The sequence below is a fragment of the Nyctereutes procyonoides genome, unplaced genomic scaffold (genome assembly GCF_905146905.1).
Source record: "Nyctereutes procyonoides isolate TBG_1078 unplaced genomic scaffold, NYPRO_anot_genome, whole genome shotgun sequence".
NCBI lineage: Eukaryota > Metazoa > Chordata > Mammalia > Carnivora > Canidae > Nyctereutes > Nyctereutes procyonoides.
In genome coordinates this window covers 7377502-7391463 of record NW_026575041.1, presented here as the reverse complement: position 1 = coordinate 7391463, position 13962 = coordinate 7377502, and the positions used below count along the sequence as shown (strand labels likewise).

Genomic DNA, 13962 nt, shown 5'->3' with positions numbered 1-13962 from the left:
TGAAGGCACCTTCATGGGGCTTGGGTTTCCCCTGGAGAAGAGTTTCAACCAGCCACATCTCGAGAGCAGGCCAGGGTCTCACACAAGTTACAGGACTTGGTCAGAAATAACAACACATCAATGATAATGATGATGATGACACTGACAGTAGTCATTTTTCAAATTCCTTATGCGTATAGATCCAAGGTACATTATAGTTTATGAAGCATCTGACAAAGCCAACACCTAACTTTCCCAGAGCCCCATAGCCAGGAGGTAGCTGGAGAAGGACCATGGAGCTCATTCTGTCACTGTATGTGGTGGAGGGCTGTGGGAAGGAAGGTCTGGAGATGGATGGATCCGGCTCTTGATCCACTTCTTGACTGTATGGTTTTAAGCCAGTTCTTTAATTCCTCTAAGCCTTGGGTTCTTTTTTTTTTTTTTAATTTATTTCTTCATGAGAGACACACAGAGAGAGAGGCTGAGACATAGGCAAAGGGAGAAACAGGCCCCATGCAAGGAGCCTGATGTGGGACTCGATCCCGGAACTCCAGGATCATGCCCTGGGCCAAAGGCAGACGCTCAACCACTGAGCCACCCAGGTATCCCAAGCCTCAGGTTCTTTATCATTAAGAGGGACCACTACAGAGTAGGATGGTGGGGACTAAATGAGATCACCTAACAAAAGCACTTCACCCTGTGCCTGGCCTGAGCCCCGAGGAAGTGGAAGCTAGGATTCTATTACTCTGATGATGATCACTGAAAGTCAACCAGATAGTAAAAGGTCAGGCTTCCCCAGGAAACAGGGTTCACTCCAGATGCTTTAAATGAACACACTTTAATGATGGGACAGAGGTGTGGACAGGTGAGGAGAGCCAACCAGGATGATGAGACACCTCGATGTCTCTAGTGTTGGCAGGAAACAAGGACCTCCCCTCCCCCCGGCCTGGGCAAGTGAGGGCAGAGAAGGATATTGAAAGAGGCCTGGAAGAGGGGCCACCCAGTGTCAGATGAGTGGACAAAGGACTACAAAGCAGGGAGAGAATGGGGAAGCAGCACTGCCACCTCTTGCCTCCACCCTACTGCCCTATCTCCCTCAGGTGCCTCCCTTAGGTGCGCCCTGTGAAGCCGGTATGTGGAGGCTCAGTGACAGTCAAGATTAAGGGTATCTGAGAAATGGCTGGCAGCTGTGAGGGACATAAATAGAGGGTGGGCATCTGGGAGAAGCGAGGTGCTCTGCAGGCAGCGTGAAGAAGCAGAGGAAGGCTCCAGAAGGTCAGGCTAATGGATTTAGGGGCAGGGGGAACCCCTGGTCAGCAGGGTAAGGAGGAACTGAGATGTTTGTTTACACATGAACGTGTGTGGGTGCCTCTGCTGCCCAGCCCGTGGAGGAGGGTCGTGGTGGATGGTGGATGGGTCTGAGCCAGGCTTTTCCCCAGCATGTCTCCATCCTCCTGCCAGGTCTCTGCGTCACTCTACTGCAGACCCTCACTCCGAGGGGAGCTCCTCTCCTCTGTTGCTTCTTGCATCCCAACCTCTTCCTCCTCTGTTAAATACCAGACCAAGTGTGAACCATGACCGACCTCCCATCTGTCAAAAAATATATACCATTTACTGAATTACTATATTAAGCCTAAAATGGAAAAAAATAAAAAGGGAATGGGAGCAAGGCACATGTTCTCCCTGCCTCTGCTTTGTGACAATTAAAGCCGTGTTTTCAGAGCTGTGTTCTTAATAATTCCTGGTTACTAAGCCTTTGCCTTGAAGCCGGTGCCCACGGTCAATAGGCACACACTGATAAGAAGACATAGTCACCCACCAATTTAACAGCCTAAACTGTGTCTCGGCCTTATTAACATATGTTTCTGAGGGGATGTTCCTTCTCCAATTATAACTGACACTGAGCTGGAGCCTTCTAAAGTGTGCCTTTTAAAAATAAAATGTGGGTTTTTTTCTGACAATAATGATGGCCGACATTTATTGAGGACCCATTAGGTATTAGAGACAGTATATACCGGGGACGTGTATTAACTCATTTAATCCTCAGAACAACAGTAAGAGGTTGGTACTGTCTTACAGATGAGGAAACTGAAGCACAGAGAGGTTAAATAACTTGTCCTGGGTCACACAGCTACTAAGTAACTAGAGGACACATCCTTCAAATGCAGGCTTCCTTTGAAATTTTAAAAGAATGCATCTAAGCAATGCTTTCAATTCAATGTTAGATGTACCTAAATCAAACTACCAATATTTTATACCACCTAAGACTGATGAGAAGTAAAAAAGTAGCTGTCATAATTTTATTCATTCATTCATTCATTCATTCAGCACACGTTTCATGAGCTCTATGGATGCCAGGCCTGTCCTCAAGGAACTGCAGTCAAGAGGACAGGCACACATGGATACAGATCATCCAGGTAGCTGGATGTACAATGATAACACGCACAAATGTAGAGACACCACAGAATTAAAGTCCAGGAAAGTTGCAAGTGGCTCAGTGAGAAGGAAGTGAGTTGGGCCAGATCAAAGAATAGCCTTCCACTTTAATCAAGAGACTGGAATTTATCCTGAAGCCTCTACAGAGCTGCTACAGAGGCATAAGCAGGGCAGTGGCATGATCTGGGCTTAGGAAGTTCATCTGGCACAGCCTCTAGAGTCAATATCATCTAGTGGTTGTATCCATGTGCCAAGTTCAACTCGTGGGTCAGGATGATGGCTCCACCACTCAAGAGTCAGGTACCCTTGGGCAGTATACTCAACTTCATAATTTCCTACCTGTAATTTGCACATAATTATAGTACCTGTATTATGGAATTAAAGTGGGGTTTAAAATATTATCATATATAATATTAGTGAAAGTAAGTGCTCAAGCATTAGCTACTAATAATAAAAGTATATTGGCTGTTATTGTGCAACCATTGTTAACATTATGAATTATTAGCCACTGGTATTAATGGCTAACATTACTTTAGTGCTTATTGTATATTCTATATTATCATCACCATTATTGTCATTCGGGGGAATGGGTCGGAGGTGAAAGGCCAGAGGGCACAGAGGCTGGGTGACAGTCACCAAACATCCTCATCCAAATTAGACCAGAAGAGTGTTTTGAGTCAAAAGCCAGTATTGAGACAATTTAGGGAGTTATAATAAGCCTTTTTAAAAAGTGAAAGAGAATGAAATAGGAAATATCAGAGTACATTGTTCATCATGCAATAATTTTGTTTTTGTGAACCTTCCATTTTATACACATAAACACACACTTTCACATACATAAATATATGTATCCAGTCACAATGTCAGATGCTTTTTCAAATTATGGATTGCAGGCAAAAAGGTTTTACAGACCCTGGAGTAGAGAGTATTATCATCAGTCTTCCCTCCAGCCTTGCCCCTCAGGTGCTCAGAGGACTGACTGTCCTCTTGTCAGCCAGTGCCAGGAGGCTGAATGTTAAGAAGCCAGAGCTCAGAACCCTGGGTTTGGGCCCCAGTAAGATGATTTGATTTCTGTGTATCCTAAGTCAGGCTTCTTGTCCCAGAATTAACCTCTAAGGGTATTTTGAGAACTAGGTCCCAAAAAATATCACCTACACATCTTGATTGGCTCTAATTGCAACCCTAAGGCATTGTCAGTCTATTAATGTTGGCTTGGCTACTAATGCATCCTGTGGCCTTGGGCAGAAAACTGTGTGGCTCTGGGTCACTGTTGCCCCATGTATAAAATGGGAGTGAAAATAGTTGTCTTATATGCTCTATGGTTATTATGGGGCACCGATAAAATCACAATGTCTGCACTCTTTGAATATCATCAAAAACACATAGAAGGGAGTCTATAGCTGACACTTGGGAGCCAGGATCAGGCCCAAAGATACCAAATGGTAACTTCAGACCACTCTTTGGCTGAGTAAAGTGATGCAGCTTTCCAGGTTAGGACATATGGACACATTTGAGTGGGCTAGAGAGCTCTTTAACGATATGAACAGAGTTTCCAGTGGAACCAGGCTGAGACCTGCCCTGGAGAAGGCCTTTTGGATCTTGAGAGAGAAGAGAAATAGACTAAGTATGACTATGGCCATACTTATGGTCATGCCTGAGTATGGTCGTTCATTTCACAAAGTCTTAAGGATCCCCTACTCCGTGTCAGGCCTTATCCCAGTTGGGGACACAATGGAAACAAACACATGATTCCTGTGTAGAGGAATTATTGAAATCAATGTCCCCTGGTCTTTGTTGTCGAAGACTCGACACCCGTCACTGGAGAGAGGCTGAGGCATCTCCATGGAGGATGGGCAGAGTAGCACAAAGGACTGGGAGTCATCACCAGAGGCCCGGGGTGCAAGTCCCCCTTTGCCAGTAACATCGGTGTGGCGGTCCAGCGGTGCCCTCCCCTCTCCAAGTCTGAAATCCCGCATCCACAGCTTGTAGGGCCGATCGAGGTGCGGGATGGCCCTGGGGATGGCCTTTGCCTCCTGGGGCCTGAGCTCACGCCCTTTCTTTGGCTCCCCGGCTCCAGACCACTCGGCCCTGAGTGCCGCGAGGACCCTGTTCGTGGATGTGGAGGAGCGCGGGCCGGAGGCCATGGACGTGAAGGAGAGGAAGCCCTACCGCTCGCTGACCCGGCGCCGCGACGCCGAGCGCCGCTACACCAGCTCGTCGGCGGACAGCGAGGAGGGCAAGGCTCCGCAGAAGTCCTACAGCTCCAGCGAGACGCTCAAGGCCTATGACCAGGACGCCCGCCTGGCCTACGGCGGCCGCGTCAAGGACATGGTGCCGCAGGAGGCCGAGGAGTTCTGCCGCGCAGGTGAGGGCGGCCGCGCGGGGCTGGCAGGTGCATGCACCTGCGTGCGGCGATGGGCGGGCAGGCGGGTGGCGCGGTCAACGCCAGGCTCGGCTACTTTGCCTCCCGGATCTGGCGCGAGCCTGCCTATAATCCACTCTTGGTTTGTTCGTCTTCACGCGCACCCAGTCCATCGGCATAAAGAGGTGGTCAGGAGCTGGGCTGCCTGGGCTTGAGTTCAGAACCCCCGGCAGCTCTCCTCCGGCCTCAGTCCTCATCTGTGAGCTGGGCATGAGCGGCCCCCCGCCCCGCTGAGTGGTGGGCTAGACTGGGGCGTGTTGTTAGTGGTGGGCATGCTAACCTCAAGTGCACAGTAAGTCGGCTATTGTCATACATGCATCTATTTAACAAAAAAAATCACCGTTGTTGCCTCAAGCATCGTCCTGACCTTGAGAGGAAGACTTTCGTTCCTGACATAGACCTAAACTCTTAGGAATTTGGAGAATATCCTGGTACCTGCCTCCCTCTCCCTCACTTCCTGCATACAGTAGTCACCATCCTATTCAGAAATATCTTTCAAACCCGTCCCTCTTTTCATCCACTTTGCCGCTGTCCCAGTTCAGGCCACTGTCATCTCTCCTGGAGGGCCAACCACAGCCCTTTTTACCCAGTGCTGTCCCCTTTGGGCCATTCTGTGCACTGCAGTAGAGTGCAGTTGGGAATGACTCCCTATTGCCCTCAATCTGAGCTCCTTAACCTGGCATAAGGGACTTTCCCTAAAGCTGTTTTTCTTCCTGGACTACTTCATCTCCTATATCTCCACACTCTACCCATTGTGCTCCAGCCCTGCAGACCTACTCCTCATCCCCTACCCTGGTGCTTCAGAGATTCCTATTTTTCTGCCTGCAGAGCGTGAGCCTTCTGTGATGCCTAATGGGTTCCCACCAATGGCTGATTCTGCACCACCTGCTCCCCTTCCACAGCCACGGTTAGCCAGGCAGTGTGCTGTGTAGTTGGTCTATGTTTTGGCATTGTTAGTTAATCCTTACAACAATGCCAAGATGAATCATTTGCCCCATAACACAGGGGTAAGAGGAACTGGTCTCACACGCACATACCCTCATAGAGGCAAACACCCACCCAGCTTCTCCCACAGGACTGAGTCCACATGAGAGCCGACCTGTTAGTAAGGCTGCCTCTCAGGCTTGAGAGACGAAGGTCTTTAGCTCTTTTCCAGCTTGTGGTTATAGAGCTCAGACTGACAACTGACAGATCTGGATTTGAAGTCTGGATCTTCCATTTTTACTACCCTCAGCTCCTTCACCTGGACAATGGGATAACAGTAATGCCTCCTAATAGTAGGGTGGTCATGAGGATTAATGAAAATTATAAATAAAGCACTTGACACAGTGCCAGGCATGGAGCAGATGCTTCATAAATGCAGCCTACCACTAATTGCCATCTCAGTGAGGGGAAGGTACAAATGGTACCAAAGCTTTCTTCCAACTCTCTTCTGCCCATGCTTGATAGAGCTCAGCAAGCCCTGACTAACCCAGCGTGGCCTGCATGCCACCCTAGCACGTGAGTCTGCAGAGAGGAACCCTCTCTTGCCTTTCTAAAAAATAAGTAAGAAGCATTCCCATCTCCTTGGCAGTTTACAAAGTACTTCCCCTCCCATTACCTCCCTAGGTCCTTAAAAAAAAATCTGTGAGGGTAGCAGATCATAGACTATCATCCCCATTTTAAAGACAAGATCACTGAGGCTCAAGTGATTGCACCAGCCTAAGATTGTTCAACTAGACGTTGAGTGAGGTGGTATTTCAACCCATGTCCCAGAATCCTCAAGAAAGAGACCAAAAGGACAGCAAGCAAACAGGTCATAAGGACTTCTCACATTTGGTGAAATAAATCTTCTAAACTCACACTGTGGAAGGTTGGGCTGGCTCAAAGGGATCAGTGGGCCCTTAGAGTCAGCTCTCACCTTGGATTTCTCAGTCCTGAGATGTCTCAGCTCACTCACACTCATGCTAAGACTGGCTGCTTAAAAGGGCAGAGAGGGCAAGCTACATGGAAATTGATGCAGACCTCTCCTCTGAGCTCCCACCCTCTGCCTCTGTGACCGGGGCACCCTCCATGGACCTTCCCACTTTGGACTTCAACCCTTAATCATGGTTTTGGTTGCATCTCCGCTACTTGCCTGTGAAGTCAAGCACCATGCCCTACTCATTGCTGTGTGTCGGGAAAGGGCCACGGGCAGCCAGATTTGGGGTAAAAGTGGGTGCCACCTAATCATAAGGTTGTTTCCCAGATCAGTGGTCTAATTGGGATATGACCTTTGGTGCCTTTGTCTACCCCTTCTTTCTCAGCCCCAAAACATGCATGGGAATATTAGAAATATGGGAGAAACTGTCCTTGAATAGACCCTAAATGAACAGGTGTCTCCTGGAGGCTATGTTTCCCACATTCCCTTTGTTACTCAAATATGAATCCCCAAGTGAACTCCCAGCACCCACCTCTTCCCTGACCTTAGTCCTAGACATCGCCAGACCTTTCTGAGCCCTCCAGACCTCTTGGCAACCCAGCTCTGGCTGCTGGGCTCCCTGGATTGCTCCAAAGCCTGTGGCTTCCCGCCACGGACTCAGCCCCCTCTGGCATGAGGAGGCGGAAGGCAGAGCCCATCACCTGCATGAGGCCCACTTTTCTCTGCCAGTCACCATCCTCAGTGTCATGCTCCAGGCTTGCCTGACCTGGCCTGAAAGGACCTTCTGGTCCCAGGGCAGCCATCGACATCTCCTCAACTAGGCATCTGCCCTGCTCAGGAGGGCTGCTTTCTGGCAAGTCCTCCCTGAACTGGAGGAAGAAACCCAAGGCTCTATTGAACAGACATCTATTGAGCCCCTGCTTTGTCTTGGGCATAGGGATTTAGGAATGAGTATGGCATGGTCCCTGCCCCTCTTGAGATCATCAGCAGTGAAAGGATCTGTCCCTTCATTCTACCGTGCAGGACAACCTGGGCTAAGGACTCTCAGAGGGAGCTTGGATGCAAGAAGCAGTGGATCCCACACAGGGTATAGGTATTGGGGGACTTCACAGGGAGGTGCCTTATAAGTTGGGCCTTAAGGGATGTGGAGGAGTTGGGCTGGTGGGTGATGGCCAGAGGAGCCATTTAGGGAGAGAGCCATGTGTGTGGAACATCATGTGAGCTCAAAAGACAACAGGGAATCCTGGGGCACAGGGTTGGGTTTCTGGTGGGGAGACCCTAACCAAGCTCACCCACGTTTCCTCCCAGGAGCCAACTTCACTCTGCGTGAGCTGGGGCTGGGAGAGGTGACGCCCCCCCATGGAACCCTGTACCGGACAGACATAGGCCTCCCGCACTGCGGCTACTCCATGGGGGCCAGCTCTGATGCCGACATGGAGGCCGACACCGTGCTGTCCCCTGAGCACCCTGTGCGGCTGTGGGGCCGGAGCACACGGTCGGGACGCAGTTCATGCCTGTCCAGCCGGGCCAACTCCAACCTCACGCTCACTGACACGGAGCACGAGAACACCGAGACCGGTGAGTGGCCCACCTGGCCTATGCCAGGTGCCTGGGTTTTGGGGCAGGGTTTTTCATTACAATATTGATTTTCTGCTCCATCGCTTGGGGCTCTGGTGAAGCTGGTGAGAAATTGCTTTGCTCTCAGTGGTCAGAAGTCAGAGCCTATTGGAGAGTTACATAAAATACCCATCTGCTGGTGACACACCAGATGTTGGGTCGTTGTTGTTTGTTTTCAGATCGGGGTAGAGGGGGTGCCTAAGGCACAGGATTGTTCCTTGCAGGGTTGTTGCCTCTGCATGGGGGAGCAGGGCTAACAGGTCCCCAGAAGCTTGTTTTCCATCCCGCCAGCCAGGTCTGGTCCTGCCTGAATCCTACTCAGTCTCTGGCCTCCAGGTGCTCCACAGTCCTGGGCAGTCACCACTGTCCTATGCTGGTTAGACAATGGCCTTAAACAAAAACTTTTGGAGTGACTTAAAACTGGAGGGTTTGCTCCAGCTTTGCCCTGATCTCATCTGCAGAGCCAGGGACATGCAGTCTCTGGACTCTCTGTCCCTCTCTCACTTCTGCAGCCCTTCTTCCAAGGCCCCGGTGATGTTGTGGGAGAAACAGCTGGTTCACATGCCCCCTTTTTGAGGTGGAAGAAAGGGAACCTGCTTTCAGAATTTCCCACTTTCTTTTTGGGACCTTGTTGGCAGATGTCTGGGTAAGAGGCAAGCTCCCTTCTCTGGTGCTACTCTCTGGGCAGCTTTGAGGATGCAGGTCAGGACCGAGGAGGCAGCTCCAGGGTCTGGCAGCCAAGTCTTGGGGAGGGTGCAGAGACCAGGGACAGCTCCTCTGCCCCGGGGAGGAGAGAGCTTTTGTTTCTCAGAAGTTTCCTGAGGGGGTCTGCTGGTGCTTCCATACTGGAGTGAGAAGGGCAATGTGAGGGAAAAGTGACCCAAGCCAGACATCAGTGCCCCCTACAGGTTTCCTGCTCCAAATGCAGGATACTAGTGACTTGTCCGGATTCCCCAGAATCAGGATGGGAACCAGGTCAGAGGTGAAGGCTTAGGCTATTCAGTCTTTCAAAAGGATGCTCTAGCTGGGTTATGAACAACACAGTCCCAGATTTGGAGAAAGTCAGGAGACCAAGTAAGGGCAGGGTCAGGGTCAGGTGGGAAATTTATTTCTTGAAAGAGTCAGGGGCAGCAGAGCTCCAAATATCCATTCCGCCACCAGAGCTTGGAGGTTTTCCTAGGGAGCCTGTGCACCAGTCTGAGGGGTGGGGGGAAGTAGTGCCTGAATACTGGCGTGGCATTGTCCCCCTCCCTTGACTCCCAACCAGCCCTGTGAGGGGGCCAGTGACCTCAGCACCTGGAGGAGATCCCCCTCTGCAGTAAAAGCCATATGTACCCCTTCGTCTACCTTCCCACCAAGGCCCAAGCCAGCCAGCAGTCCCTTTTCCTGCCATTCCAACCATGCACAGATCCGATGTGTAAGGCCTGTACAGAGAAAATGGTGTCTGATTAGGAGGCAGGAAGCCTCAGTTCCATCACTGACCTGGAGTGTGGCGCTGGATAAGTTGGATCCTTTCTCTGGACCTCTGTTTCCTCATCTATAGCATAAGCAGTTCAAACTTAATCTGCATTTCCTATATCTGAGAATGTTCATAGTTATTAGGTTGGGGTGGGGCTGACAGCAGGAAAGTGCTCTGTGGTCAAATAATGTAGGAAACACCATGTTGAATGAATTTAAACCAATTTCTTTACTGCAGGCCTTCTCAGAGCCTTTAATCTATTAAAATGTGCCAGCTAATGGGTAAATCAAGGAGAGATAGATGCAGCATTTCCCCAGTGGATTTGAGCATTGGAACAGTGGAACCCTTTGTTCTCAGAGCATCTGATGGGTTCAGTGTTCTGATGAATACATTTGAGGAATAACTGAGCTGAGGAACCTGCAGGCCCTTCTGGATCTGGGCTTCTATGATTTGAAGCATTCAGATGAAAGTGCATGAGAAGAAAAGTAGAGTAGCACCATTAACAGTGAGCAGCAGGCCCGAAGCACAGTGCCAGTTCTTTAGTTCTAGCATCTCATCTCCCCATCGACACCCCCTTTGAAGTAGATTTTCTTACCCCCATCACACAGAATTAGGAAACTGTGCCCTGAGAGGTTAAGATCCCGCCAAAGTCACACAGCTAGCAAGACAGGATTTGAATTCAGGCCCACATGGCTCTAAAATCTTTATTCTTGTAGCCCTGGTGACACTGAATTTCTTCTGCAGAGGAATACTTAGGTTGTTTGTTCTTGGGAAGGCTGCTTGCCATGGTGACAAATGATCATTTTTCCATAAAGTCATGACAGAGTGAGGTGCATACCGCCCACGTTATTGTATATTCCCTGAGAGCTGAATTACAGCTGAATTAAGCCTCTGTTGGGTGATAATGGCACAGTTGAGGAGCCTGAAGAGCTTCGGCTTTGATAATGGGGACGAGAAATGGCTGCCTGCGTCCGCCTGGCCAGGCTGCCTCTTCCTTCTCATCGTCCGTTTTCAGCACTGGCTGCCACCCGCACTTTACCCTTGCTGTCTTCAGGGAAGATGGGCAGGTGAAGGAGGTGGGCTGCTGAATCTAACAAAGATCCCCTGACCTCCACAACCCTCCCAGGCCGGGACTCCCCAAGCCCAGATGCCCACAGGAGGCCCGGATGCCTCCACGTGCTTGTCCACGTGCCCCTAAGTGGGATGCTACACTAAACATTTTGTGATACTTAGGTCTAAATAGTGACAGTAAATCATCCCGACAGTGCCTGAACCAGAGGAATGTCTCCCTCTTATCTGCTGATGAGGTTGACAGCACGCTGGTTCACACCACTGTCTCCCCAGCTTACAGCTGAGGGGCCTAGGAGGTAAAGATGGAAAGAGCTGGAGCCGGACCCTACACAGGAGTCTAGTTCTGTCCTGGCTACTATCTCTCTCCCTTTTCCTTGCCTCTCTCATCTCCATCCCCCTCCCCTGCCCTCCTCTCTTTGTCCTGCATTCATCCCCAGCCCCAGTTCCCTTTCTTTGCTGAGGAGGCAGGCAGGTTTTACCACCAGAACAGGGCTCTCTCGCACCAGGTGCATTAGCCAGCACCTTACTGTGTGGCCACTTTTGAGGAGTACCACGGAGCCATACAGAAGGCCCACCATGTGTCCAGCCACTGCTCATATGTGATTGCCTTTAATCCTCATGACAATGCCATGGCATTCCCATTTCCCAGGTGGATAAACAGAGGTTCCAAAAAGGTCAACTGACCTGGCATAGACTGGTCAAGTCAGTGACTATGACTGGTCAAGTCAGCAGGTCGGCACAGCTTGCGTTGAAAGTCAGATCTCTCCCATCCCAGAGTCCGAGCCCTTTGCACATCTCCATTTGCATCAGTAAGTGTTGGCCTTTCAACAGAGGCCACCAAAAATGTGTGACTAAGTTCTCCGAGATCCTCACCAAAGGTGAAATGCAAAGTAACCCCCAGCGACATCTAGCCACAGGAAGGAACATCCACTCTGCCTCTGCCTCCCGGCCCGGCCTTGCATTAGTCAATAGTAATTGTCAACAGTATTGATGGCGGTGGAGGCTTTTGCTGAGGTCACAGTGATGCCGCACGCAGCTGCCATCAATAATAACTTTTATGGGGTCCATTAAAGCCAATTTCTGCCCTTGAAGGTTAATGTCAGCAGCTTTTATGTCACTGCTTAATATCCAAAATAAATACAGAATTGACTGGGTAACATAAACACAAATCTTCTGCCCCAGGGCTGTCCGGCAGAGCCAGCCCCCAGGCCTCTCCTGCTGAAGTGGGCCCAGCAGCCCGGTGACAACCAGGAGAAGTTGGCATCGGGCCAGGCACACAGTTGGCATTCAATAAGTGCTTTTTAGAAAGCAAAGGTTATGATCTGAGCTCCATTCCCAACCCCTGGGTCTGGCTGACGCAGTGTCTGTTGTAGATTCGTATTGTGATTTGTTCCACATCTAGCCCAAGCTCCCTCAGCGTGCCAGGCATGGTTCTACCATCAGGAGTCTAGAACAGCAGGGAGGTGGATCTATGGCAGATGTCCTTGGGTCTCCGTCTATAGTGGTGGGATAGTAGGCACTGCTGTGGGGTCGAAAGAGCATCAGTTATGGAGTCTAACGAGGAGACCTGGCCTCATATCCTGGCGGAGCCACATCTGGCTCTGAAACCCTGGGCAAGTCCCTTTACCTCCCTGAGCCATAGTTCCCTCATTGCTGAAACAACATAGCAGTGGGTACCAGGGGCTGAGAGAGAGGGTAGTGGGGGGTTTAGTGTTTAATGGATGCAGAGTTTCAGTTAGGGATGCTACAGAAGTTCTGCAGATGAATAGTGTTGACGGCCGCACAGCAACGTGCAAGTCCTTAATGCCGCTGAATTGTACATTTAGCACTGGTTTAAAGGGTTGTGCATGTTTTGCTACAGTAATTAAAAACAACAACAACACAGAAACAGCATATCATCTTCTTTCCTTGACATGTTGCTATGAGTCTAGACTACAACATTTGCGAAGCATGTGGTCTGTGTTGGTCCTTAATTGATGCTAGCTATTATTAATTTTATAAGGAGCTATAGAATGACAGTAAAAGTAGCCATTGGTTTTACCCCAAGGGTGCCAAGGCTCATCCCTTTGTTCCACTCACGTTATATACCTAGGCTTCAAGGCTAAGTAGGATTTCACCAAGCATCAGGGATCTGAGCGAGGCATTCCCAGTGGAGGCAATTGCACAAGCCAAGGCTTAGAGGCGTGTGAAGACACATGGTGGGTCCGGGAAACAGTGAGAATTTACTCTGTGCTTTAATCCCAGAGGCAAATTGAGAAATGCATCTAGAAAAGAAATGATGAAAGAGAATCACAGTTACCCCAAAATTGTCACACAGCCTAGGTATCAAAAGGGAAATTATTGGTTAACCTAATTAGGCAGCCAAATTGCTTATTCAGAGTCAGAAGATTAGGTGAGCATCTCCAAAGCACAGTGAGAAAGAAGCTCATTACCAATTTAACTCAATTTATCCTCTACCCTCCCTGGCCCCATGCTCATGAGACTTGGTTTAAAAAATCTATAAGAATATCTATCATTAATTCCCTAAGTGGCCAGAGTACTGCAGCTACCCAGCCATTGTGTGCACAAGGCTCCATTTTCTAGGATAAGAAGCCTGGCTCCATTGGCCTGAGTAGAGATTGGATGTCTGCATTCAACTACTCTTCCGTTTTGTGAGCTGGCCTGCACTCCTTCCCAGGAATGCAGAGGAATTAGGGGATTAGACTCTGATTAGGCAGTAAAATGAGGGCTGTAAGGCCCTGAGTTCCAAAAAGGATTAGAAAGGGCCTACTAGAGAATCTGGGAGCTAGAAGCACCTCAGAGACAACAAGCCTATTGACTCTTAGCCTTTCCTCAATTTCCAGCTGAGGAAACAGATTAAGAGAGGCTGGGTGACTTGCTGAAGGTTGCACAACTAGCAAATGGCAGTGCCAGGGTTTGAGTCCAGATCTGCCTCTCCCCAGTGCCGAGTATCTTTCTTGACCATTGTGCTCCATGGTTTGTTCTGTTTTATAGAAACATATTTTTATTCGTTCAATATGGACAAAACATATATGATCAGGGAGGCGATTTTAGCTGTTTCCAGAACATAAATTTCTT

At 49.5% G+C, this 13962-nt stretch overlaps 1 protein-coding gene across 9 annotated transcripts in view; it reads left to right on the top strand.

The window, feature by feature from the left end:
* The window catches only part of TENM4 (teneurin transmembrane protein 4), a 733541-nt gene that overhangs the window by 347957 nt on the left and 371622 nt on the right, over positions 1-13962 (top strand). For all 9 annotated transcript variants that reach the window (XM_055320381.1, XM_055320386.1, XM_055320385.1 and 6 more), the window contains 2 exons: positions 4493-4780; positions 8046-8315. In XM_055320381.1, the coding sequence (XP_055176356.1) occupies positions 4558-4780; positions 8046-8315 (493 nt within the window). In that variant the 5' untranslated portion in view covers positions 4493-4557. The remainder of the gene's footprint in view (positions 1-4492; positions 4781-8045; positions 8316-13962) is intronic.